The sequence below is a fragment of the Salmo trutta genome, chromosome 31 (genome assembly GCF_901001165.1).
Source record: "Salmo trutta chromosome 31, fSalTru1.1, whole genome shotgun sequence".
Classification (NCBI taxonomy): domain Eukaryota; kingdom Metazoa; phylum Chordata; class Actinopteri; order Salmoniformes; family Salmonidae; genus Salmo; species Salmo trutta.
In genome coordinates, this window is record NC_042987.1 from 24700584 (window position 1) to 24726169 (window position 25586).

The following is a 25586-nucleotide window of genomic DNA, read 5'->3' on the forward strand; positions in this document are numbered from 1 at the left end:
AGAGTAAATAGGCATTTCAACGTCATAGCTTTAGCCGGTGGTAACTTGTGTATTATAAACTGGGTTGTTCGAGCCTTGAATGCTAATTGGCTGGCAGGCATGGTATATCAGAGCGTATACCATGGGTATAGCAAAACATTTATTTCTACTGCTCTAATTACATTGGGAACCAGTTTATAATAGCAATAAGGCACCTCGGGGGTTTGTGGTATATGGCCAATATACCATGGCTAAGTGCTGTGTCCAGGCACTCCGCTTTGCATCGTGCATGAGAACAGCCCTTAGCCATGGTATATTGGCCATATAGCACACCTCCTCGGGCCTTTTTGCTTAAATAGACACTGGCTGGAATGCGGTTTTAACCAATCAGCATCAAGGATTAGACCCACCCGTTGTATTATACCCTATAATGTATGGTATAATTAAATTAAAAGGGATCATAGCTTTCACCTGGTCAGTCTGTCACTGAAAGAGCAGGTGTTCTTAATGTTTTGTATACTCAGTGTATGTGTAACCGATGTGAAATGGCTAGTTAGTTAGCGGTGGTGCGCGCTAATAGTGTTTCAATCAGCGACGTCACTCGCTCTGTGACTTGAAGTAGGGTTTCCCCTTGCGTTGCAAGGGCCGCGGCTTTTGTGGCGCGATGGGTAACAATGCTTCGTGGGTGTCAGTTGTTGATGTGTGCAAGGGTCCCTGGTTCGAGCCCAGGTTGGGGCGAAGAGAGGGACGGAACCTACACTGTTACATATGTAACATATCTAATATGCTTGAGCATACAATAAAATTACATTGAGATGAAACCTCTGTGAAACAACGTGTACTGCTGCAAAAATAAACAAACAAATGTCATTTTATAGTCAAAATCATTGAAATATTTATTTAACTGAAAGACTTATGCCAACTCAGTTAAGACATTTAATCTTTAAAAACATGTCAGGGTCATCCTTGCCAATAAAAAAAAAATGCTGTGTAGAAAGTGCTTTTAATGATTCTAACGTTTTTAACTAAAACATTCTTAGCCTTGAACTTTAACCTTAAATCATGTATGATTCCCCACAGATAAGGTTTCACGCTCCCCCAAATCTGTTCTTCCACCTTGAGTTGCTCCAACATGTATTCCTTTAAAGGGTTTCTGTAAAATTCTTTTTTTCTTGAACTTTTTCACAATTTTTCCTCTGTGACATCAATATAGGAGCCCTGATTGATCTCTCAATGCAAAAATATGATGGACTAAACTTTCTATTTACAATTCTGGTGATCATCTACAACCTGTTGTTTCAGATACAAGTGTGACACGCCAGCACAGACATATTCATTATCATCATTCCCACCAGAGGTGTTTGTACCATCCTCCTCACACACACATAATTTCTCCAAAATTGCTTTTGATCCTTTCAGAGCTCTTATTTGTCTGTGTGCAGTTATTGAGAGAGGACAGTCTGAATCCTTATATTCCTCCCCTTTATGTCCTTCAAACAAAGCAACAACTTCAGCTCTCTCTACACCATGCAAGTGAGAAGTACTGCATTTCAAATGTTTTCATTGGTGAATCCTAGGTCTTTTATTTAATATAGATCTATATTTGATATACTTGATGTGATACTATTCACTCAAGGTAATACAATGCTTTGTTTTATATTAGCAAATATTCAAGATTAAAACATTCTTGAATGTCTTCTCTCATATACTTCTAAAGAGAACAAAATAAATTAAATCCGTTTTGTACATACTTACATGATATGAAATAATGTGTTTTCCTTTAATTTATGTATAATGATATTGAACATAACAGAGTAAAAGATTGCTGTAGTTAAAATAATCACACTGGTTCCCCTTGTAGTCGGGACAGTTGTTACAGAAAAATAAATGTTTGCGCAGAATGGTTGAAAAAATGAACCAACAAACATAAAACAACATATTGTACTCCATATAGTAAAGTTCAAGAACAACATTGATATGTCCTGTATCAAAACATATCTGTATTTGTAATGATTGATATCATTAAAAAAAGGTAAACATAAAATACCATTTGCCACAGTTTGTAAATATTCTTAAAAAATACCCTAACCTCTTAGAGGGCAGATTAAAAAAACAAGCGACTTCAGCAATACTCAACATGAAAATATATACACACTTACTTCAAAAGCAATAACCAAAAAAGCAAAAATCTGAACTAGAATGGGACTCTCCTATCTCATCCTCTACACATGGAGCTCCTCCCATTCCAATCCAACACTTCACTAACCCGTCACCTGCTCTTGCCAATTTTAGGTGCCTTTGTTTTTGAACTAGCAACAACGTCACACAAAATCAGCGAGTGCCTGGGTCTAGGGACTCACATCCTCTGCTCATCTCTCTCCCTGCTCTTGTCAGAGACCAGAGGTCCTGTTGCATTGCAGTATGTACATAAAGCACTGTCTGTCCATACAAGGCCTTGTCTATGGTCTAGTAGGTCTACAGATGGCACGCTATAGGCTACATGTTATAGGCCACATATATGGGGTCCAGCTGGTCAGCCAGGAAGCCATCCCGGAGGTGCATTCTCTGCTTCTCTCCCCGAGAGTTGATGGGGATGACCCCGATGTCCACCACCACCACCACTCCCACGATCAGGTAGTGTTCCTCCAGAACCACGTTGGTCACCAGGGGAACCAGGTCCAGAGCCTCCTGCTCCGAACCATCCAACTCCACCACCACCACCAGGAGGTTGGTCCATGTGAACACCGCACTGAAACAACAGAGTACTTAGTCAACATGATACTGAAACAACAGAGTACTTAGTCAACATGATACTGAAACAACAGAGTACTTAGTCAACATGATACTGAAACAACACAGTACTTAGTCAACATGATACTGAAACAACAGAGTACTTAGTCAACATGATACTGAAACAACAGAGTACTTAGTCAACATGATACTGAAACAACAGAGTACTTAGTCAACATGATACTGAAACAACAGAGTACTTAGTCAACACCACACTGAAACAACAAAGTGCTTAGTCAACATAAAACTGAAACATACAGTACTTAGTGAACACTACACTGAACAAAAAATAAAGTACTTAGTCAACACCACACAGAACTTAGTCAACACCACACTGAAACAACATACAGAACTTAGTCAACACCACACTGAAACAACATACAGAACTTAGTCAAAACCACACTGAAACAACATACAGAACTTAGTCAACACCACACTGAAACAACATACAGAACTTAGTCAACACCACACTGAAACAACATACAGAACTTAGTCAACACCACACTGAAACAACATACAGAACTTAGTCAACACCACACTGAAACAACATACAGAACTTAGTCAACACCACACTGAAACAACATACAGTACTTAGTCAACACCACACTGAAACAACATACAGAACTTAGTCAATACCACACTGAAACAACATACAGAACTTAGTCAATACCACACTGAAACAACATACAGAACTTAGTCAATACCACACTGAAACAACATACAGTACTTAGTCAACACCACACTGAAACAACAACATACAGTACAGTAAGTACTTTCCATGTTGTAAGTACTTAGCTAGCTACTCACTCTGACATTTCAACAAACACATTCAGTACAGTACTTAGTTTATCTACGGCATTTTAATTGGTCAACATTAACAATTTGAAATTGGACAAAATCAGCATGATATTTGAACAGAAATGACATTTGTTTAGATAGAATGCCCATAAAGTGGTGAGCTACGCCATCCACCCACCAGAACTACAAATCCTCAAGTCATTTTTCATGGTGCTGAAACACGGGATACAGGCAATACACTAATTACAGTACATTCGGAAAGTATTCATACGCCTTGACTTTTTCCACATTCTGTTACATTACAACCTTATTCTAAAATTGATTAAATCGTTTTTTCCCCCCTCAATCGACACACAATAAACCATAATGAAAAAAAAACAACTGGTTTTTAGACAAAAAATAAAATAAAAACAGAAATAACACATTTACATAAGTATTCAGACCTTTTACTCAGTACTTTGTTAAAGCACCTTTGGCAGCGATTATAGCCTTGAGTCTTCTTGGGTATGACGCTACAAGCTTGGAACACCTGTATTTGGGGAGTTTCTCTCGTTCTTCTCTGCAGATCCTCTCAAGCTCTGTCAGGTTGGATGGGGAGCATCGCAGCACAATTATTTTCAGGTCTCTCCAGAGATGTTCGATCGGGTTCAAGTCCGATTCAGAGACTTTTCCCGAAGCCACTCCTGTGCTGTCTTGGCTGTGTGCTTAAGGTCGTTGTTCTGTTGGAAGGTGAACCTTCGCCCTAGTCTGAGGTCCTGAGCGCTCTGGAGCAGGTTTTCATCAAGGACCTCTCTGTACTTTGCTCTGTTCATCTTTGCCTCGATCCTGACTAGTCTCCCAGTCCCTGCAGCTGAAAAACATCCCCACAGCATGATGCTGCCACCACCATGCTTCACCGTGGGGATGGTATTGGTCAGGTGATGAGTGGTGCCTGGTTTCCTCCAGATGTGACGCTTGGCATTCAGGACAAAGAGTTCAATCTTGGTTTCATCAGACCAGAGAATCTTGTTTCTCATGGTCGGAGAGTCCTTTAGGTGCCTTTTGGCAAACTCCAAGTGGGCTGTCAGGTGCCTTTTACTGAGGAGTGGCTTCCGTCTGGCCACTCTACCATAAAGGTATGCGCTGTCAACTGTGGGACATTATATAGACAGGTGTGTGCCTTTCCAAATCATGTCCAATCAATTTAATTTACCACAGGTGGACTCTACTCAAGTTGTAGAAACATCTCAAGGATGATCAACGGAAACAGGATGCACCAGAGCTCAATTTCGATTCTCATAGCAAAGGGTCTGAATACTTATGTAAATAAGGTATTTGTTTTTGCTTCGTCATTATGGGCTATTGTGTGTAGATTGATGAGGAAAATGTTTTATTTAATCCATTTTAGAATAAGGTTGTAACGTAACAAAATGTGTAAAATACTTTCTGAATGAACTGTATGTAGCCTTATGAAATTAGTTACAGTTCTCACCATTCTGTGATGCTCTTGTGTGTCCTGATGACGGAGGTCTCAATGTCGATGGGGTGGTACCTCATTCCCCTCAGCTCCATGGCCTCATCCAGTGCTCCCACAACATACAGGGCATCGTGTCGCTCTGCGTGCACACACACGCAAATACAAACACTTCAGACACTGTATGTTGACCTCGCCAGGAAAACAGTGAAAGTACGCAGTAATAAGTACATTTGGTAGTGAAGGGAACAGTTAACGTACCCCCACTGGCGTCGGTCAGTTCGGTCCTCCTGAGGAAGCCCAGGTATCCGGTGCGGGCCCAGATTGTCTGTGTGTCTCCAAAGCTCAGACGGGAATTAAAGTGATCTGACTGCAGTGCCTCGTCTCCGTACACCGTGAAGTAGCCGCTGGCATTGTGTCCACTGCACACCCAGATCTGTGAACAGGACAACAATTCAATATTTTTTTCCATCGAGGACCACTTTTGAAACAAGTGTTTTAATGTTTTCATGTGCTATCCTCTGGGATCCAATACACGTCTAGTTTTATTATTTTTACCCAAATCAATTCAGCACAACTCTGCTCTGGACTTCTATTGTAGTGCATCTGTCTGTGTACTTTTAGACCAATTACATAACACTTACTGAACTTGGCATTAGACTGGATAGACCAAAGATATTAATGTGTGTGGAAGTTACGTGGACTGGCTCTTTCAGTACACAGAGAGAGACTATTGTAGTTTAGTCTAATGAGAGAGTACACATTCAATGAGGTATGACACTTAAAGTACAGAGAGAGACTGTTTTGTAGCCTGATGTATTGTAGTTTGTATGGATTCTAACGAAAGCGTGATTATGTCTGAGCCGACCTCTCCAAGGTGCGAGTCTCCCAGTGGTCCCTTGGTCTCCGGGTTGGCGATGATAATTCGAACCCCAGGTAGAATCTGATGGCAATAAGGATGAGACAATTAGTGATTTCATCTCTCCACTCCTCTCTCCCTTCCACTCTTTCTCCCCCTTCAGCGAGGCCATTTATATAACTCATTTACCACCGAGCCCTGAATAGAGTGGACTGAAATGACCCACTCGCTCTCCCAGTAAGTGGCCCTAATTCCCTTAATAGTGCCAATGGCTCTGGTCAAAAGTAGTGCACTATATAGTGCCATTTGGAAAGCAGACAGAAATAAAAGCCTTATTATTGAGTGACAGACTGATCTTGATCTCCTGGCTGGTCCCTTTGAAACACAGAGCAGAACACTGTCTGACCCGGAGCACAATTAACTCTCACCTAGGGCGGTCACGAAATTTCATCAGCCGGGGATTGTTAAGCAAATGACTGCCGGTCTCACGGTAATTGACCGTTAATTAATTAACAAACACATTTAGCATCTCCTGGCATCCACGCATGCCACTGATGCCGACCTTTGGAACATCTACATTTATTAGACAAAAAGTCCAATAGATCCATGTAATATAGCCTATACCTTCACAATAAATCCATTATTTACTTTAGATAGGTCTAAAGAAACATGATATGAAGAAAATGTGGTCTATTTCAGAAGAACAGAATAGCATACTCAGGATAAGTAGTAACATCTCAACATCAACTGTTCAGAGGAGACTGCGTGAATCAGGCCTTCATGGTCAAATTGCTGCAAAGAAACCACTACTAAAGGACACCAATAAGAAGAGACTTGCTTGGGTCAAGAAACACGAGCAATGGACATTAGATCGTTGGAAATCTGTCCTTTGGTCTGATGAGTCCAAATATGAGATTTTTGGTTCCAACCGCTGTGTCTTTGTGAGACGCAGAGTAGGTGAACAGATGATTTCCGCATGTGTGGTTCCCACCGTGAAGCATGGAGGTGGTGGTGTGATGGTGCTTTGCTGGTGACACTGTCAGTGATTTATTTAGAATTCAAGGCAAACTTAACCAGCATGACTACCACGGTATTCTCCAGTCATACGCCATCCCATCTGGTTTGCGCTTAGTGGGACTATCATTTGTTTTTCAACACGACAATGACCTAAAACACACCTCCAGGCTGTGTAAGGGCCATTTGACCAAGAGGAAGAGTGATGGAGTGCTGCATCATATGACCTGGCTTCCACAATCACCCGACCTCAACACAATTGAGATGGTTTGGGATGAGTTGGACCAGAGTGAAGGATTTAAAAAAATGTTAACTAGGCAAGTCAGTTAAGAACAAATTCTTATTTACAATGACGGGCCTACCCCGGCCAAACCCTAACTCGGACGATGCTGGGCCAATTGTGCGCCACCCTATGGGAGTCCCAATCACGGCCGGTTGTGATACAGCCTGGAATCGATCCAGTGTCTGTAGTGCCGCCTCTAGCACTGAGATGCAGTGCCTTAGACCGGTGCGCCACTCGGGAGAAGCGGAAAAGCAGCCAACAAGTGCTCAGCATATGTGGGAACTCCTTCAAGACAGTTGAAAAAGCATTCCTCATGAAGCTGGTTGAGCTGTCATCAAGACAAAGGGTGGCTACTTTGAAGAATCTAAAATCTATAATATATTTTGATTTGTTTAACACTTTTTTGCTTATGACATGATTCCATATTTGTTATTATTCTACAATGTAGAAAATAGTAAAAATAAAGAAAAACCCTTGAATGAGTAGGTGTGTCCAAAACCTTTGACTGGTATACTAAAAATGATCTGTGACATTTGTTTTGATTTAGAATGGACCATTATCATGCACCTCTCTCAAAACAGGGGCAGGGGAATTGTTTTTATCTATGCACTTAAATAGAGAAAGTTGTGAAATAAATATAATAGGCCTTGCCTATAGAAAGCTGATGGACCCTCCTCTTTTTAATAGAGGCCATCACCCTGTTTTCTCACGCAATTGCATAGCCTATAGAAATGTTGTCCAACATGAGCTCATGGGCTCTCATGAAGTGTTTGATTAGATTTTTTATTACATTTATGTCAGAGTGATTAGAGGGACAATAGAGTGCTGAGTACCAGGCAGTTAACAAGTTTGGTAGGCTACTAATGACCATCAGCAGCATCAGAGCTAAGATAAAACTAATTACTGTGACTAAACGGTCATGTGGAATTTGACTGCCTTCATGACACGTGACCGCCGGTGTGGCGATAATACGGTCACCATAACAGTCCTACTCTCACCTACACTTCCTAATATTATGGGGACGGGTTGCTGTGGAAACTAACTACACAATTAGACTAATCAAAGCACAGTACAAACAAACAGTTTACACTAGTTTAGTCTCAGTGATTAAAAATAGTTAATTGTATAGTTTGTCTATGCAAATCACTACCATTTGTTTATTCATTCAGCTAGTCAGGCAGGGACTCACCTTTCCAGATTCCATGAGTGGTAAGCTGTGTGGAGACCCTCTCTCTACCAGACGAACCCTGTGAGGGAGGAAGGGAAGAAGTGAAGAGTTACTGGGCTGCTGAGTCAATGCTGTGGTTCTGTCCCAAATGGCACGCTATTCCCTATATAGTGCCCTACTTTTGACCAGAACCCTATGGTAATAGGGAGCCATTTGAGACAAGCACTGTGAGTACAAGACAAGTCCTTTTAGTCTACAAATTATACTGAACTTTCAACACAAACCCAATAGCTACATCCCAGGGAGGAGAGCAGTGGTGGAGACAAAAATGACTGTCTAGAATTACACAGTGTGTATGTGAATAGCTGTGGGCTGTGTATTTGTGAGCAGTGGGCCCAGTGTGCAGCATGTTGTTATGCGTCCCTGCCAGGGCTGGACGGGCATTTGATTTCCGTAAGGCGGCACGTTTTTTCCCCACAGGCCCTCTTATGTGTGCATGCACACACATTTTTTTAATACTATAACTGCTGGGCCTCGTGACTAATGAGCAGTCATTTCGATTGCAATATTCTAGCAGTGGAATTACTACATTTCATACATGCTATCGCAAAAATTATTTGGTTGCGTTTACGAATGTCTTAGGTAACAGAATATGAAAACAAATATTTCAAATAACACAAAAGCATTTATTAGTTTACTGTAGGATATATATTATATATACACATAATCAACAGATCAATAGGCCCCAGCCTGCATAGTGAGATATATATATATATATCTCACTATGCAGGCTGGGGCCTATTGATCTGTTGATTGGGTGTGGGATGTTCTAGGATGATACACTACCCAGACTCACTATTCTAACCCCGGGCCGTCTTTCTAATCTTAAAGTCAAACACTGGACACGCGTGTCACAAGGAATGTGTTTGGCTCCAACTTGTATGCACACAATGCAGTGAAACTATTCAAATGTAAATGGCCAGTGCAGAGGTAATGGGTCTTCAATGTCATGTCAGCATGGTCTAAGATATTGTTTTTGTTTGTGAGCAACATTTCATCGACATAGATGCCATACTTATGATTCTGAAGAGCTTCTATTAATCATATTTAGGCAACTGACGGATAATATACTATGGAAAATTCCCCACCAACTTGATTTACTATATACAGTTGAAGCCGGAAGTTTACATACACCTTAGCCAAATACATTTAAACTCATTTTCTCACAATTCCTGACATTTAATCCTAGTAAAAAATCCCTGTTTTAGGTCAGTTAGGATCACCACTTTATTTTAAGAATGTGAAATGTCAGAATAATAGTAGGGAGAAGGATTTATTTCAGCTTTTATATCTTTCATCACATTCCCAGTGGGTCAGAAATTTACATACACTCAATTAGTATTTGGTAGCATTGCCTTTAAATTGTTTAACTTGGTTCAAATATTTCAGGTCGCCTTCCACAAGCATCCCACATAAAGTTGGGTGAATTTTGGCCCATTCCTCCTGACAGAGCTGGTGTAACTGAGTCAGGTTTGTAAGGCCTCCTTGCTCGCACACACTTTTTCACTTCTGCCCACACATTTTCTATGGGGTTGAGGTCAGGGCTTTGTGATGGCCACTCCAATACCTTGACTTTGTTGTCCTTAAGCCATTTTGCCACAACTTTGGAAGTATGCTTTGGGTCATTGTCCACTTGGAAGACCCATTTGCAACCAAGCTTTAACTTCCTGACTGATGTCTTGAGATGTTGCTTCAATATATCCACATAATTTTCCATCTTCATGATGCCATCTATTTTGTGAAGTGCACCAGTCCCTCCTGCAGCAAAGCACCCCCACAACATGATGCTGCCACCCCCGTGCTTCACAGTTGGGATGGTGTTTCTCGGCTTGCAAGCCTCCCCCTTTTTCCTCCAAACATAACAATGGTCATTATGGCCAAACAGTTCTATTTTTGTTTCATCAGACCAGAGGACATTTCTCCAAAAAGTACAATCTTTGTGCAGATGCAAACCGTAGTCTGGCTTTTTATGGTGGTTTTGGAGCAGTGGCTTCTTCCTTGCTGAGCGGCCTTTCAGGTTATGTCGATATAGGACTCGTTTTACTGTGGATATAGATACTTTTGTACCTGTTTCCTCCAGCATCTTCATAAGGTCCTTTGCTGTTGTTCTGGGATTGATTTGCACTTTTCGCACCAAAGTACGTTCATCTCTAGGAGACAGAAAGCGTCTCCTTCCTGAGCGGTATGACGGCTGCGTGGTCCCATGGTGTTTATACTTGCGTACTATTGTTTGTACAGATGAACGTGGTACCTTCAGGCATTTGGAAATTGCTCCCAAGGATGAACCAGACTCGTGGAGGTCTACAATTTTATTTTTGAGGTCTTGACTGATTTCTTTTGATTTTCCCATGATGTCAAGCAAAGAGGCACTGAGTTTGAAGGTAGGCCTTGAAATACATCCTCAGGTACACCTCCAATTGACTCAAATTATGTAAATTAGCCTATCAGAAGCTTCTAAAGCCATGACATCATTTTCTGGAATTTTCCAAGCTGTTTAAAGGCACAGTCAACATAGTGTATGTAAACTTCTGACCCACTGGAATTGTGATACAGTGAATTATAAGTGAAATAATCTGTCTTTAAACAATTGTTGGAAAAATTACTTGTGTCATGCACAAAGTAGATGTCCTAACCGACTTGCCAAAATTATAGTTTGTTAACAAGAAATTTGTGGAGTGGTTGAAAAACTAGTTTTAATGACTCCAACCTAAGTGTATGTAAACTTCCGACTTCAACTGTATATACGTTTTTTAATAATTGATGATAACACAGTTAAACATAGATGTTCTGATAGGAGCATGCCCTTACCTGTCGTGCCTCAGTGCCCTCATGTCCACATACACAGTAGTTGGGTCTGGTCCTGAAGTACCCTGCAGAATGACAACATGCCATGGTTAGTGTCCGAGCTAAGATGTCTAAGATGTCTGTTACACTACATTACCACTAACACAGTACTATTAGATACTACTAGCATGTTAGTGGTCAACAAAAAGCCTACAGTTCACACTGGTTGCGAATGGAAGCTTTGAGACAAGTCCAACAAACAATACAATGAAGAAACTATTCTACAAAAGATTCATACTGGGCTACTAGCTACAACACTCAAACTGAGATCACGGTGGTGGAAGACAACGATGAGGAAGCATGAAGGCATTAAAACTCAACCAAAAGAACAGGACAGAGCAGAAGTCAAATGACAAAGTGCATCACAAAACAGTCAGAGGTCATATCCAGTATGATCCACATCATGCAAACAGAAGGAAACCACAAAACTAAACAACAAAAATATTTAGTTTTTTTTTAAAGAGGAAAGGGAGGGAGGGAGGGAGGGAGGGAGGGAGATGTGAAATCCACTGAGGGAGGAGAAGAGAATACATAGCCAGATGGAAGGAGCAAGAGAATAGAGTGGAGGTGGGCATGGTGATATACTGAATCATGTCTGAATGACACTTCAAATACATGAGCATACACAATCTGTATTTGTCCCTTAAATAGACCGTAGAAGGCTTTGGTAGTTCAGTAGAGGCTTGACTGGCCAGGCATGAGAGTCCAAGCCCACAGTAGAAAACCCACAGGCAGACAAAACAACCTAACTTCAACATACATTACACCAGGCACATAGGCACCAACTTCAACAGTAGTGTGTGTGTGTGTGATAGCAATAGTAGATTTATATCTTATAGGTTAGTGAACAATTAAATAACTCATTGGAAGAATAAAGAGAAAACAAACGCAGAATCTCAATTGCATTTCCTTGATTCCACTTTTCCCCAGCCCTCCCCAGCCTAGCTCTGGTCCAAGGCGTTACGTGCGGCTTGCTGATGCTGAGCCTTCCTCAACGCACTGGACCAGACCTATCTCCAATCCAGCCCGCTCCCCTCCCCAGGCAGATTGCATTACAGGCAGTAGCATGTATTAATAGTGTGGCTAAGGCTTCGGCAGAGGAAGCAGCACCACCCAACACCCACCACCATAGCAAAGACAACCATAGAGCTGCACATGCTAGACTGATTCAGCCCAGCCATAAACAGCCAGCCATAGAGCTACACATGCTAGATACTGACTCAGCCCAGAGCACAAGGCATCATAATAAAGCAGTATGGCAGTCACTCAAATAATAGTCACTCCAAAAGTCACTACAGTCACACCAAAAGTCACTACAGTCACACCAAACTATACCCAGTCCTAATAATGTAGGACAATACTAAAATACTTCTTATATAGCAAATACTGCAATCATACTACTACTAAACGTGTCCAGATGTGCTTTAGCCAACTATACTGAACAAAAATATAAACGCAACATGCAACAATTTCAAAGATTTTACTGAGGGGCCGTGCATTATCATGCTGAAACATGAGGTGATGGCGACGGATGGATGGCACGACACTGGGCCTCAGGATCATGTCACGGTATCTCTGTGCATTCAAATTGCCATCAATAAAATGCAATTGTGTTCATTATCTGTAGCTTATGCCTGCCCATACTATAACCCCATAACACTCTGTTCACAACATTGACATCAGCAAACCGCTAGCCCACACAACGCGATATGGGTGGTCTGCGGTTGTGAGGCCGGTTGGACATACTGCCAAATTCTTTAAAACGACATTAGAGGAGGCTTATAGTAGAGGAATTAACATTCAATTCTCTGGCAACAGCTCTGTTTGGACATTCCTGCAGTCAGAATTCCAATTGCACACTCCCTTAAACTTGAGACATCTGTGGCATTGTGTTGTGTGACAAAACTGCACATTTTAGAGTGGCCAATTATTGTCCCCAGCACAAGGTGCACCTGTGTAGTGATCATGCTGTTTAATCAGCTTCTTGATATGCCACAACCGTCAGGTGGATGGATTATCTTGGCAATGGAGAAATGCTCACTAATAGGGATGTAAACACATTTGAGAGAAATAAGATTTTTGTGCATATGGAACATTTCAGGGATTCTTTATTTCAGCTCATGAAGCATACATTACATGTTGCGTTTATATTTATGTTCAGTGTATATGGCAGTACAACACTAGTTAGAAGAGTTGGCTAAAGCACATACCGATTTGGACCGGGCTAGTACTACACTACAATACTTCCACAAGGCTAGAGTCATATGGTGTTGTTTAACAGTTCCTCCACAGTTAAGAAGTTGTGTCCCCTCTCCAGCTCTCTAGGTCTCAGACAGACAGTCCCTTAATGCAGGGTTTCCCAACCCTCTTCTTGGGCCCCCACAGACATTTCACATGTTTGTTTTAACCATAAACTGACACACCTGATTCAATTAGTCAAAGGCTTGATGATTAGTTGACTGCATTTTACATTTTAGTCATTTAGCAGACGCTCTTATCCAGAGCGACTTACAGTAGTGAGTGCATACATTTCATTTCATGCATTTTTTAAAAATGTATTTAAAAAAAAAAATGGTACAAATTTTTTTGTACTAATTTTTGTACAAATTTTTGTACTAATTGAATCAGGTTTGACAGTTTAGGGTTAAAACAAAAAAGTGAAACGTTGAGGGGGCCCTAGGAGAGGGTTGGGAAACCCTGCCTTTGTGTACTAAGGAGAAGCAATCCGAATGAGCTGTGGCAGTATTTATCCCAAACAAGAGGCCACAAGTTGCCTCAGCACAGGTTAATGTTCCTGTACTGCAGAGTTTTAATATTAAAGAGCTGACCTTTTCTAAGTGCTAAGAGCTTTGCTAAGAGTCTCAGATGGCACCTTAAGACAATAGAACAGGAGTAGGCAACCCTGGTCCTGGAGTGCCGCGGCACTTCATGTTTTTGATTTAACCAACTTTGAAGACCAGGTGTGTTGAATTTAGGCAATCACTGAACTATTCAAATTAGCTCAGTTGGTCTGGTGTGTTGCCTACCGCTGCAGTAGAACATCTTGCTGCTACAAAAAGTCTGCATCCCAAATGGTACCCTACTTCCTATATATTGCACTACTTTTGACCAGACCCCACTTGCCCTGGTCAAACGTAATGTATCATAGGGTGCCATTTGGGACTCAGACTATTATAGCTCCCCAGAATGGCCACGGTTTTCTTTTCCTATCCAATTAAATTAGTCAACATCACCATACAGAGAAGCTCTCAATCAAACCCATGTGAGCACAGTCTTTCTCTTACAAATCCTGATCCCTCATAAGCGACTAAGGAGTCTTGACCATAGCTGTGCCTGGCTATGCTACTGGTCCTAACTCCTACCCTGTCCCTCCTACCCTGTCCACCCTATCCCTCCTGTCGCCTGCCTGCTTGCAACACCTGATGAAGAGGGTGATTAGGGAACATGAAAATCCCCTACCTGGTCAGCAAGCTTCCCCAGCCTGTGAGGCTATAGCAGCAGCAGGAGGAGGAGAGTGAAGAGGAGGTAGGAAGGAGAAATTAGGGGGTGGAGGGAGGGAGGGAGGGGGGTGAAGACAAAACCAAGTATGAGATATGTGGGTGGGGTTATGCAAAATAACAGGGGGGGGGGGGAAACGAAAATGTCAAATATAGAAATGGAAAACATTTTTTTTGAGAAGCAGTCTTAACTAATAAGAAGCTATGTTACAAACTGGGCTTATTAATAGCCAATAGATCAATGTTAGGTTAGAACATTTGGGGACATTTAAAGTACAATAACCGTTACATTTACATGATTACATCCATGTATTCTCAAGTTAAGAAGAATGTGTCAGAGGTAGCCTAATACCTTATTTACAATAAAGTCTAAAAGGGAAAAATCTATACATGTTAAATAATTATGTTAAATACAACAAACATTTTTAAACAGGCTTCTCGATTGGGCTTTTTAATTGATCCATTCAGATTTCATTGAACAGATATGTACACCTGAAACAGGTGCAAATGGTATACTTATCTCTATCTCGTTGACATTTGAATAGTAAAGCTTACAATTAGATTTTACTTAAATAATAAAACTTGCAAAATAAGTTGAATCATGTAAAAGAATGAGCAGCCCAAAATTAAAGCATGACATAGCAGCATGTGCAATGCTTATGGACAGCGGCGTTCCAGAGACATAGGGTACGTCCCAAATGGCACTCTATTCCCTATATAGTGCACTACCTTTGACCAGGGCCCATAGTCATGTACTATTTAGGTAATAGGGTGCCATTTGGGTTTACGCTGGGCTGTGTCTGGTAATTGGTTGTTGTTTTTATGAAAAGCAGAGCAGTAGAGAGGGTGAGATATGTACAGGATATCTATGTATGTTGGCTTTTCATCATGTAAACCCTGATAGGAGGATTAGTACTGTAGGCCCTAGGGCCTGTAGCCAAATACCTGCTGGGAAAATCTCAACACTCCAAGATGCAGAGGAAATCTCAGACATCTCCATTTTCAGCTAGATCAGCTGGCATTATTGTACAACCCACTTTGTGCATACCCGCATACCAAATAGAACCCTATTCCCTATATAGTGCACTACTTTTGACTAGAGCCCTATGGGCTCTGTGTATGTAGGGAATCGGGTGCCATTTGGGACTCACTGAAGCCAGTGTAGAGAAACATGGAATTCCCCAAGCCCCCCCTAAATACAATTCTGCCTGCATCATGACCAGATGTGGAGAAGACTTATCTTGTTGGAGAAATAACCTGTGTTGTGTTTCCAAGGTATCATGTTTCTCATCAGAACCGCATGGTTGTGTGTGTGTGTGTGTAGGCTCACAGAGAATACTGTTGCTTCCCAGGTTAAGTCACACAAATACAGACTAATGACTATACTCCATGAAATTAAATCAGATTCATCTCTCCTACCCCAAAAAACAAACAAACCGCAATGCAACTAGTGAATTAACAAAGTCTCTAAATAAAACAAACAACTCATTTCCAACCTGAGGAATAGGCTATGCAACGATACTGAAGGCAGAGAGAATGACAACAAGAAACAGTAGCAAGCCTTTCAACTAACACAAGACTACAACAGAGCCACAATAGACACCCACTGGCTAACATGTATGAAAGAGCATGTCGTCTACTGTGGGTAGAAACATTGGTAATAATAACCATTAAAATGTGGGATGCAGACAGAGCTTTCCTTTTTATTCAGTCTATCAGAGTTCCACTGGCGACAGACAGAGACGGCACCCAAAGACTCATTGCCAAATACTGAGCTTAGTAAGAGTTGCACATTTTATACAACTTTTTGAGGGACAGAGAGGGCATGGGGTTTGTGGACTAGAGCAGAGAGGTGGAAGGGACTGACTGTACCTGCAGACAGATAGCCAGATTGACTCTGCAGCCGAACGAGGTGCTGACTGCTCGTGGGTGGAGGCCCAGGTCTTTGAAGAGCTTGGAAAAGGATTGAGTCAGAGCTATCCTGGGTCTCTCCTCTGCCACCACCACACACGTCCTGACCCGCGACAGGTCCAGGCCTCGAGACTGATGGAGAAGGGGGAGGGACAAAACAAAATGCATTAAATTGGATCAAACCAGAACTAACCAGGCAAGATGAGTCTGGGCTGACGGACTAGAATGTAATCAATCAATAAGTCAATCAATATTTTTACATTAGAGGTTGTCACAAAGTGTTTTACTCTCAGATCATCACATTGCAATAACATTTGATCTTATCTAAGTATCATTGTTGTGGTGATTTGGCGGATGGATACTTACCTTGAGGGAGTCGGTCTGCAGGCCCAGGCCCTTGGTGCACAGCTCCATGACGCTGTAAGAGCAGAAGGTGTCCCTGACTTTGTATTGGCTGACAGCTAGCAGCCACAGAGCAGGGTTCACCTCCAACTCTGAAGGCGGGATCAGGATGGACTGGTGGCCGGAGTACACACTACAAAGTACACACAGGAGACAGAAAATATGAGCATACAAATACACAGAGTGAATACACAAAGGATACACAGAGTGAGTACACACTACACACAGGAGATGGAAACGGAGTTCTACTCTGAGCTCTACATAGCCTGTGTGCACATAAACTTAACATAAAAACGTTACTCTTCACACCAGTGACATGAGCCATTATGTACTTCCGACCACTACCAATCTAAACAACACACTTCACTACATTATGTATTCAGTGGCTCCATTTACAATGCAGGCCAGTGCCGTTTCATCAAGGCCGAACCAAGCTCTGTAGTACAGCTAGCCAGTAGCTAGTGCATTATACACAATATAACAACTAAGGCTAGCTTTGCATAGGCATCAATCAGAAACACTCCCAATCTGAAACACACGCCTGCCATATAAAACAGCTTTGTTCTTCAGCAAGGGCCTGGTTTCTGGACAGCCCCCCGCTGATCATATTTCCATATGAACATTTCACAAGTTGAGTGATGCCATGCTGGAGAGAGAGTTTCCACTGGGAAGGCGAATAGAGAGAGAGCCAGTGGAGAGTGGAGCAAAGCAGAGATACATCATCACAAGGAGATGGAAGGCGGGCTAGGCTAAACATAGCAGAATAATGATACATCATCACAAGGAGACGGACGGTGGGCTAGGCTAAACACAGCAGAATAATGATACATCATCACAAGGAGACGGACGGCGGGCTAGGCTAAACATAGCAGAATAATGATACATCATCACAAGGAGACGGACGACGGGCTAGGCTAAACACAGCAGAATAATGATACATCATCACAAGGAGACGGACGACGGGCTAGGCTAAACATAGCAGAATAATGATACATCATCACAAGGAGACGGACGGTGGGCTAGGCTAAACATAGCAGAATAATGATACATCATCACAAGGAGACGGACGGCGGGCTAGGCTAAACACAGCAGAATAATGCATAAGGCTGCATTGGGTCCCCCCCTCCACCAGGGTGAACATAGCAGGGTTTCTTCAGATCAGATAGGTACATGGGAAGCTGTGCGTGTGTGTGTGTGTGTGTGTGTGTGTGTGTGTGTAAGTGGACAAGGCAGAGCTAGATGTGTGTGTGAGGTGATGAGTGGGCAGTGAAGTGGTTAGGACGGTCTAACTCTCTCTCTGTCTCACCTGCAAAGGCACCAGATGACGAAGCCCAGGCCGCAGTAGGGGTCCAGACAGATCGCCACCTCACGGGAGGGGTACAGCTCACACTGCAGCTTGATAGAACGGCAGAAGGCACTGGTGGCAGTGTGAGACATCTACACAGTCGGGAAGACAAGAACAATCACATACGGATTACAAATGTAGTTTTATCATTCTACTTGGCAAGAGTTGGGGTCCTAGCCGATCGCTGTCCTTGTCAATCCAAACATGACAAACAGTGACAAGGAGTTGGCATGATGGCTCATACAGACTGGTACTCTGATTAACTTGGCTACAACACAAACCAACAAAGACAGGCTACATATTGGTATCATTTGTACCCATGCTGTCATCTCATGTGCTTTACTAAATAATAGCCATGTAAACAAATGAAGTACAACAGGACCATGTTTCAGTCATTCATTAAAAAAGTTTCAATTGAACCGCATGAGAATTAGAAAACGCATTCCAGAAAACAATTCATCCAAATATTCTCATGAGCTGCTACTGTGAGTACCACTGCCTGAATCCTTGATCTTAATGAATTAATGAATTAAATGGCAAAACAATGACTCAACACAGGCGGCTGTATATACGGTGGGTTAATGCTGTCAGAACTGTGTGTGTGTGTGTATCCTCTCTAGTAGATATAAAGCTGTTATTGTCCCATTATTAAACAGTAGTTCCACTCCAGCCTGAGACCTTGTTAAAGTGCAATCCCAGCTGCATCCCAAATTACACCCTATTCCCTATATAGTGCTCTGGTCAAAACTAGTAGGGAACTGGGTGCTATTTGGGACCCAGACCAGTGGTAGGAGCAAACATATATTCACACAGAGGCCCAGATTCAGGCTTTTGTTATGGTAATTAGTGTACAGCACAATACATTGTTATTTAGCATTGCTGAACATCCCAACATCCCAAAGAGGCTATTTTGTTTTAGTAAACTACATAAGAGAGCCCCACACACCACAACAATTCTCCCCCACCACCTAAGGCAACATTATTCTTCAATGTGTTTATAGCAGGGGGAGGAACAGAATAGACAATCGCCTCTTGGTGAAGATTAATACTCGCTTACAAAACAGGGAGAAAATCCACTAAGCCTTCGTCCACTGAGGAACTGATAGCAAATGTCTTCCCTTATTGACCAGTGAAAAGATACATCTTTCACAAGATGCTGTTTCACTGGATTTCCTACTGAGCTTCGTCAGACAGACAAAGGTTTCAACAAGGCCAGATTAACTGTGAACAAGACCTTCCATTGTATGGGAGAAGGCATTCTGAGTGAGCATTGTGCAGTACAGTGAGAGATTCAGCTATTCATCCACAGCAGAGGGCTGGGATCAATAACTGCTTTCATGTTTATGAAATGTCACCACTATCTTTTCACTCAGACGATCACGTTCAAAGTGAATGTAACACAGCTTGTTCCTGTTTCACTTCTTATGCTTTTAGAGATATCAGCCTCCCTGATAGGAGAAGCACATTCTGGTTAGAAGTGGTTTACCTTCACTCCTGCTAGCATCCCTGTGGTGGACACACTGAAGTCCAGGTAGGCCAGTGTGTCTGGATTGGAGGGCTTGTACAACAGAGGAGGTTTCTTCTTTGGCAGATCATCTAGAGGAGCGAGAGAAAGGAAAACACCACTGTTATCACCAGTACCATCATGCAGTGCATCTGGAAAGTATTCAAACCCCTGGACTTTTTCCACGTTTTGTTACATTACAGCCTTATTCTAAAACCAATTTCATTAAATTGTTGTATTCTTTTCAATCTACACACAATAACCCATAATAACAAAAAAAACCTGCTTTTTTAATATATACATATAACAAAACGGATATATCACATTTCCGTAAGTATTCAGACCCTTTACTCAGCAATTTGATGAAGCACCTTTGGCAGCGATTACAGCCTGGAGTCTTCTTGGGTATGACGCTACAAGCTTGGCACACCTGTATTTGGGGAGTTTCTCCCATTCTTCTCTACAGATCCTATCAAGTCCTGTCAGGTTGGATGGCGCTTGGCATTCAGGCCAAAGAGTTCAATCTTGGTTTCATCAGACCAGAGATGTTGTTTCTCATGGTCTGAGAGTCCTTTAGGTGCCTTTTGGCAAACTCCAAGCAGGCTGTCATGTACCTTTTACTCAGGAGTGGCTTCCATCTGGTTCAAGAGTGACCATCGGGTTCTTAGTCACCTCCCTGACCAAGGCCCTTCTCCCCGATCGCTCTAGGAAGAGTCTTAGTGGTTCTAAACTTCTTCCATTTAAGAATGATGGAGGCCACTGTGTTCTTTGCCTCGAAACAATCCTGTCTCGAAGCTCTACGGACAATTCAACCTCATTGCTTGGTTTTTGCTCTGACATGCACTGTCAACTGTGGGACCTTAGACAGGTGTGTGCCTTTCCAAATCATGTTCAATCAATTGAATTTACCACAGGTGGACACCAAACAAGTTGTAGAAACATCTCAAGGATGATCAATGGAATCAGGATGCACCTGAGCTCAATTTCGAGTCTCATAGATTTGTAATAAATGTGCCAAAATTTCAAAAAATATGTTTTCGCTTTGCTTTGTCATTCTGGGGTATTGTGTGTAGATTGATGACGAGCATTTTTTTATTTAATCCATTTTAAAATAAGGCTGTAACATAACAAAATGTGGAAAAAGTTAAGGGGTCTGAATACTTTCCTAATACACTTTAAGTAGACGATAAATTAGATTTCTGACATTGTCATTTGTCTCGATTGGTCGCAAGATCTTTGCATCGGTGTCTGTTGTAAAGAAGTTGTGAGGATAAAGTATTCCTTAAGAGCGCACTTCTTCCAGAGCCTCTGGCTGAGGCTAATGGATTCTCTCTGAGGTGAGTGATGCAGCGTGGGTAAATGTAGTCTCTTACCTGTGTCCAGGACAGGAGGCCAGGTTCTGACATCCACTGCTGCTGACGCCTCCTTCGACCTCAGCAATTTACAGATCACCGCTGTGGTCATCATACACGCCGAGCGGCTCACCTGGGGGCACACGCACGTTAGGAAAGACACCCAAGCTGTCACGTCCTGACCATAGAAGCTTTTATTTTCTATGGTAGAGTAGGTCAGGGCGTGACGGGGTTTTGTCTAATTTACATTTTCTATGTTCTAGTTTCTGTTTTTCTATGTTGTTTTTTGGGGGGATGATCTCCAATTAGAGGCAGCTGGTCATCGTTGTCTCTAATTGGGGATCATATTTAAGTAGATGTTTTTCCCACCTGGGTTTGTGGTGGATTATTTTGAGTTAGTGTATGTTGCACCTCTTCGTCACGGTTTGTTGTTTTTGTATGTCTTCCATAGTTTCACAGTTAAATAAAAATGCGGAACGATACACACGCTGCGCCTTGGTCTCGTTCATACGACAACCGTGACACAAGCACATGTTCAAACACCAACGCATGTACCTGCACACGCGCACTGTAAAATGCTCCAGAAATGGCCTATGAGTGAGAAGGGAAACTCCTGCTCTAATATCACCTCCTACATGGTGCGTCTCCTTTTACATTTTCATTTCCCTTATCTAAATAAAGGTCAGTTGTGATGCGATGACTTGATACATGGATGTCAACGAGGCACTTACCTCCACGATCATCTTCACCGTGGGCAGAGTGGTGGCGATGTTCTGGGGGTGCGGAGGTCGCACGGTGATTGGCACACAGCCCGCGTACAGGCACCCGTAGAACGCTGCGATCAGGTCAATCCCTGCATGAAGGACACAGAGAGAGAGAGAGAGAAGAGGAGAGGAGTGAAGGGGAGGAAAGAGGAATGAAGAGGAGGGAAGAGAAGTGAAGAGGGAAGACGAGTCAAAAGGCGTAAAGAATATTAGTCCCCGTCCCTCTGTCCATGAGACCCCGTGCTGAATCAGAGCCAGCCTCCAGACAGACAGACAGCTGCACTCCCAGGACAAGGTGTAGTATTGAGCTGGCTGTCCTAGAGACAGTTAATTGAATGGCTCTCAGGCAATCACCCTTGTCGGGATTTGTCCTGCTTGACTGAGTTTCTTCATTATGGACCTATGGTTCACTCTGAACGCTTGAATGTCTCTGGCTCCCAAATGCTGATGGAGTTCCAAATTAGAGTTCTACCTTTTAAAACCTGGAACATTCAGTCCTGTCTCTCGCCAAAGGCCTTAAAAATTGATTTGTTTGCGTCACACTGTGTATGCCATTCAAGATCAGCACAATCTTGATGGAAGTACTATTCTATGATAGTGGGATGTGGCTCAGGACCTCTTGTCTTGTCAGCACTGAATGCTTCTAGGTTGATGAATGATGACAAGGAAACAGAACCTATCCCATTTGCGCGCCAGTGGGGTGTAGATGTTTAGATGTTTTTTTTATTGTAGCGACACATGATGGGACGGAAAGCTTAGCTTAGTTTATCATGGCTAATTTATGCTGTATGGATGAGGTAGGCAGATATCCGAAAGGTGGGAATGGACAGGGACATGTTAATGTGATGCACAATAACTGACAACACATAAACCCAGTGACAGACATGTCGTGTGTGTGTGTGTGTGTGTGTGTGTGTGTGTGTATGTGTGTGTGTGTGTGTGTGTGTGTGTGTGTGTGTGTGTGTGTGTGTGTGTTGGTGCACCAGACATACCAGGGGGGTATACGAGCGCAACGTGATCCCCGTCCTGCAGGTGTCCTCGCTCCGCCAGCATGGTAGCAATCTTCTCTGCTCTCTTATGCAACTGGACACATGACAGCGAGCTGGCTATCGTCCCCTGTAGTCACACACACACGAAAACACACACAGAGAGAGAGAAAGAGTGACAGAGAGAAACAGAGAGAGAAACAGAGAGAGAGAGACACACAGAGAGAGATACAGAGAGAGAGACACACAGAGAGAGAAACAGAGAGAGATACAGAGAGAGAGAGACACACAGAGAGAGAAACAGAGAGAGAAACAGAGAGAGAGACACAGAGAGAGATACAGAGAGAGATACAGAGAGAGAAACAGAGAGAGAAACAGAGAGAGACACACAGAGAGACACACAGAGAGAAACAGAGAGAGAGAGACACACAGAGAGAGATACAGAGAGAGAAACAGAGAGAGAGACACACAGAGAGAGATACAGAGAGAGAAACAGAGAGAGAAACAGAGAGAGAAACAGAGAGAGAGAAACAGAGAGAGAGAAACAGAGAGAGATACAGAGAGAGATACAGAGAGAGAGAGATACAGAGAGAGAAACAGAGAGAGAGACACACAGAGAGAGATACAGAGAGAGAAACAGAGAGAGAAACAGAGAGAGAAACAGAGAGAAACAGAGAGAGAGAAACAGAGAGAGACACACAGAGAGAGATACAGAGAGAGAGACACACAGAGAGAGAGACACACAGAGAGAGAAACAGAGAGAGACACACACAGAGAGAGATACAGAGAGAGAAACAGAGAGAGAAACAGAGAGAGAGAGACACACAGAGAGAGATACAGAGAGAGAAACAGAGAGAGAGACACACAGAGAGAGATACAGAGAGAGAAACAGAAAGAGAGAGACACACAGAGAGACACACAGAGAGAGATACAGAGAGAGAAACAGAGAGAGAGACACAGAGAGAGAAACAGAGAGAGAAACAGAGAGAGAGACACAGAGAGAGATACAGAGAGAGATACAGAGAGAGAAACAGAGAGAGAAACAGAGAGAGAAACAGAGAGAGAGACACAGAGAGAGATACAAAGAGAGAAACAGAGAGAGAAACAGAGAGAGAAACAGAGAGAGAGACACACAGAGAGAGAAACAGAGAGAGAGAGAGACACACAGAGAGACACACAGAGAGAGATACAGAGAGAGATACAGAGAGAGAAACAAAGAAAGAGAGAGACAATCAGAAATGACCACAGATACAGTGTCATGCATAACTGCTGAATCAATACTAGATAGTAAGAAAATGATGATTTACAGTCAACATTTTCAATGGGTCTTTGATGGGGCTACTTCAAATAAAATACTGATGTGTTTCTCTAACAGCCGGCAACAATGCCGACTACTTCAGTTGCTACTGCTGTGTTTACAAAACAATCACAATACAGCCAGGCCACACCTACCCTTGAGTTGAGCAGTGTGTAAAGCACATGGTCTGGAGTGGTCTGGGCCCTCCATTGTAACACTTCAGAGAGAAAGAGGAACTAAAAAAAATAGAAAGAGGAAAGTAAGCCTGTCGCTGGATGGCCAGGTCACACAGAGGAGGGGACATTCTGTCTCCGTGTTAAAATCAGACACGAGGACAACCAGGTGTCACAAATCACACCCTATTCCCTGTTTAGAGTGCACTACGTTCGCCCAGGGCATGCATAGGGCTCTGGTAAAAAGCAGTGCACTATATAGGGAATAGGGTACCATTTCAGCCTAGGAGAAAGGTACAGTAATTATAACCAGTGCCGGGGTTGAAACATTTCACAAAACCTGTTAGCCTTTTGAGGAGAAGATGTTACAGTCCTTTTCATATTAGAAGGTGACACGCTGAGTTCTTAATAAAACATAGCATTCTTGCAGCACAATGAACTGCACTCATAGAGAGACAGAGAAAGACAGAGGGAGAGAGAAAGATAGAGAGACAGAGAAAGACAGAGGGACAGAGAAAGATAGAGGGACAGAGAAAGATAGAGGGACAGAGAAAGACAGAGGGAGAGAGAAAGACAGAGGGAGAGAGAAAGATAGAGGGACAGAGAAAGACAGAGGGAGAGAGAAAGATAGAGGGAGAGAGAAAGACAGAGGGACAGAGAAAGACAGAGGGACAGAGAAAGATAGAGGGACAGAGAAAGACAGAGGGAGAGAGAAAGACAGAGGGAGAGAGAAAGATAGAGAGACAGAGAAAGAGAGACAGAGAAAGATAGAGGGACAGAGAAAGATAGAGGGACAGAGAAAGACAGAGGGAGAGAGAAAGATAGAGGGACAGAGAAAGACAGAGGGAGAGAGAAAGACAGAGGGACAGAGAAAGATAGAGGGACAGAGAAAGACAGAGGGACAGAGAAAGATAGAGGGACAGAGAAAGACAGAGGGAGAGAGAAAGACAGAGGGACAGAGAAAGATAGAGGGACAGAGAAAGACAGAGGGAGAGAGAAAGATAGAGGGACAGAGAAAGATAGAGGGACAGAGAAAGACAGAGGGACAGAGAAAGACAGAGGGAGAGAGAAAGACAGAGGGAGAGAGAAAGACAGAGGGAGAGAGAA

The 25586-nt window shown here is 42.7% G+C and overlaps 1 protein-coding gene across 5 annotated transcripts in view; it reads right to left on the minus strand.

Annotated features, from left to right (window-relative positions):
* Nucleotides 1–849: 849 nt before the first annotated feature.
* The window catches only part of LOC115169814 (disco-interacting protein 2 homolog C), a 224991-nt gene continuing 200254 nt past the window's right edge, over nt 850–25586 (minus strand). For 4 of the 5 annotated variants that reach the window (XM_029725795.1, XM_029725796.1, XM_029725798.1 and 1 more), the window contains 15 exons: nt 24462–24542; nt 23016–23139; nt 21991–22112; nt 21281–21392; nt 19890–19999; nt 18365–18495; nt 17023–17191; nt 16618–16788; nt 14708–14737; nt 11213–11274; nt 8366–8423; nt 5889–5963; nt 5282–5456; nt 5039–5162; nt 850–2728 (listed from right to left, as the gene is read on the minus strand). In XM_029725795.1, the coding sequence (XP_029581655.1) occupies nt 2476–2728; nt 5039–5162; nt 5282–5456; nt 5889–5963; nt 8366–8423; nt 11213–11274; nt 14708–14737; nt 16618–16788; nt 17023–17191; nt 18365–18495; nt 19890–19999; nt 21281–21392; nt 21991–22112; nt 23016–23139; nt 24462–24542 (1797 nt within the window). In that variant the 3' untranslated portion in view covers nt 850–2475. The remainder of the gene's footprint in view (nt 2729–5038; nt 5163–5281; nt 5457–5888; nt 5964–8365; nt 8424–11212; nt 11275–14707; nt 14738–16617; nt 16789–17022; nt 17192–18364; nt 18496–19889; nt 20000–21280; nt 21393–21990; nt 22113–23015; nt 23140–24461; nt 24543–25586) is intronic. The other variant, XM_029725799.1, reaches the window with a different exon arrangement.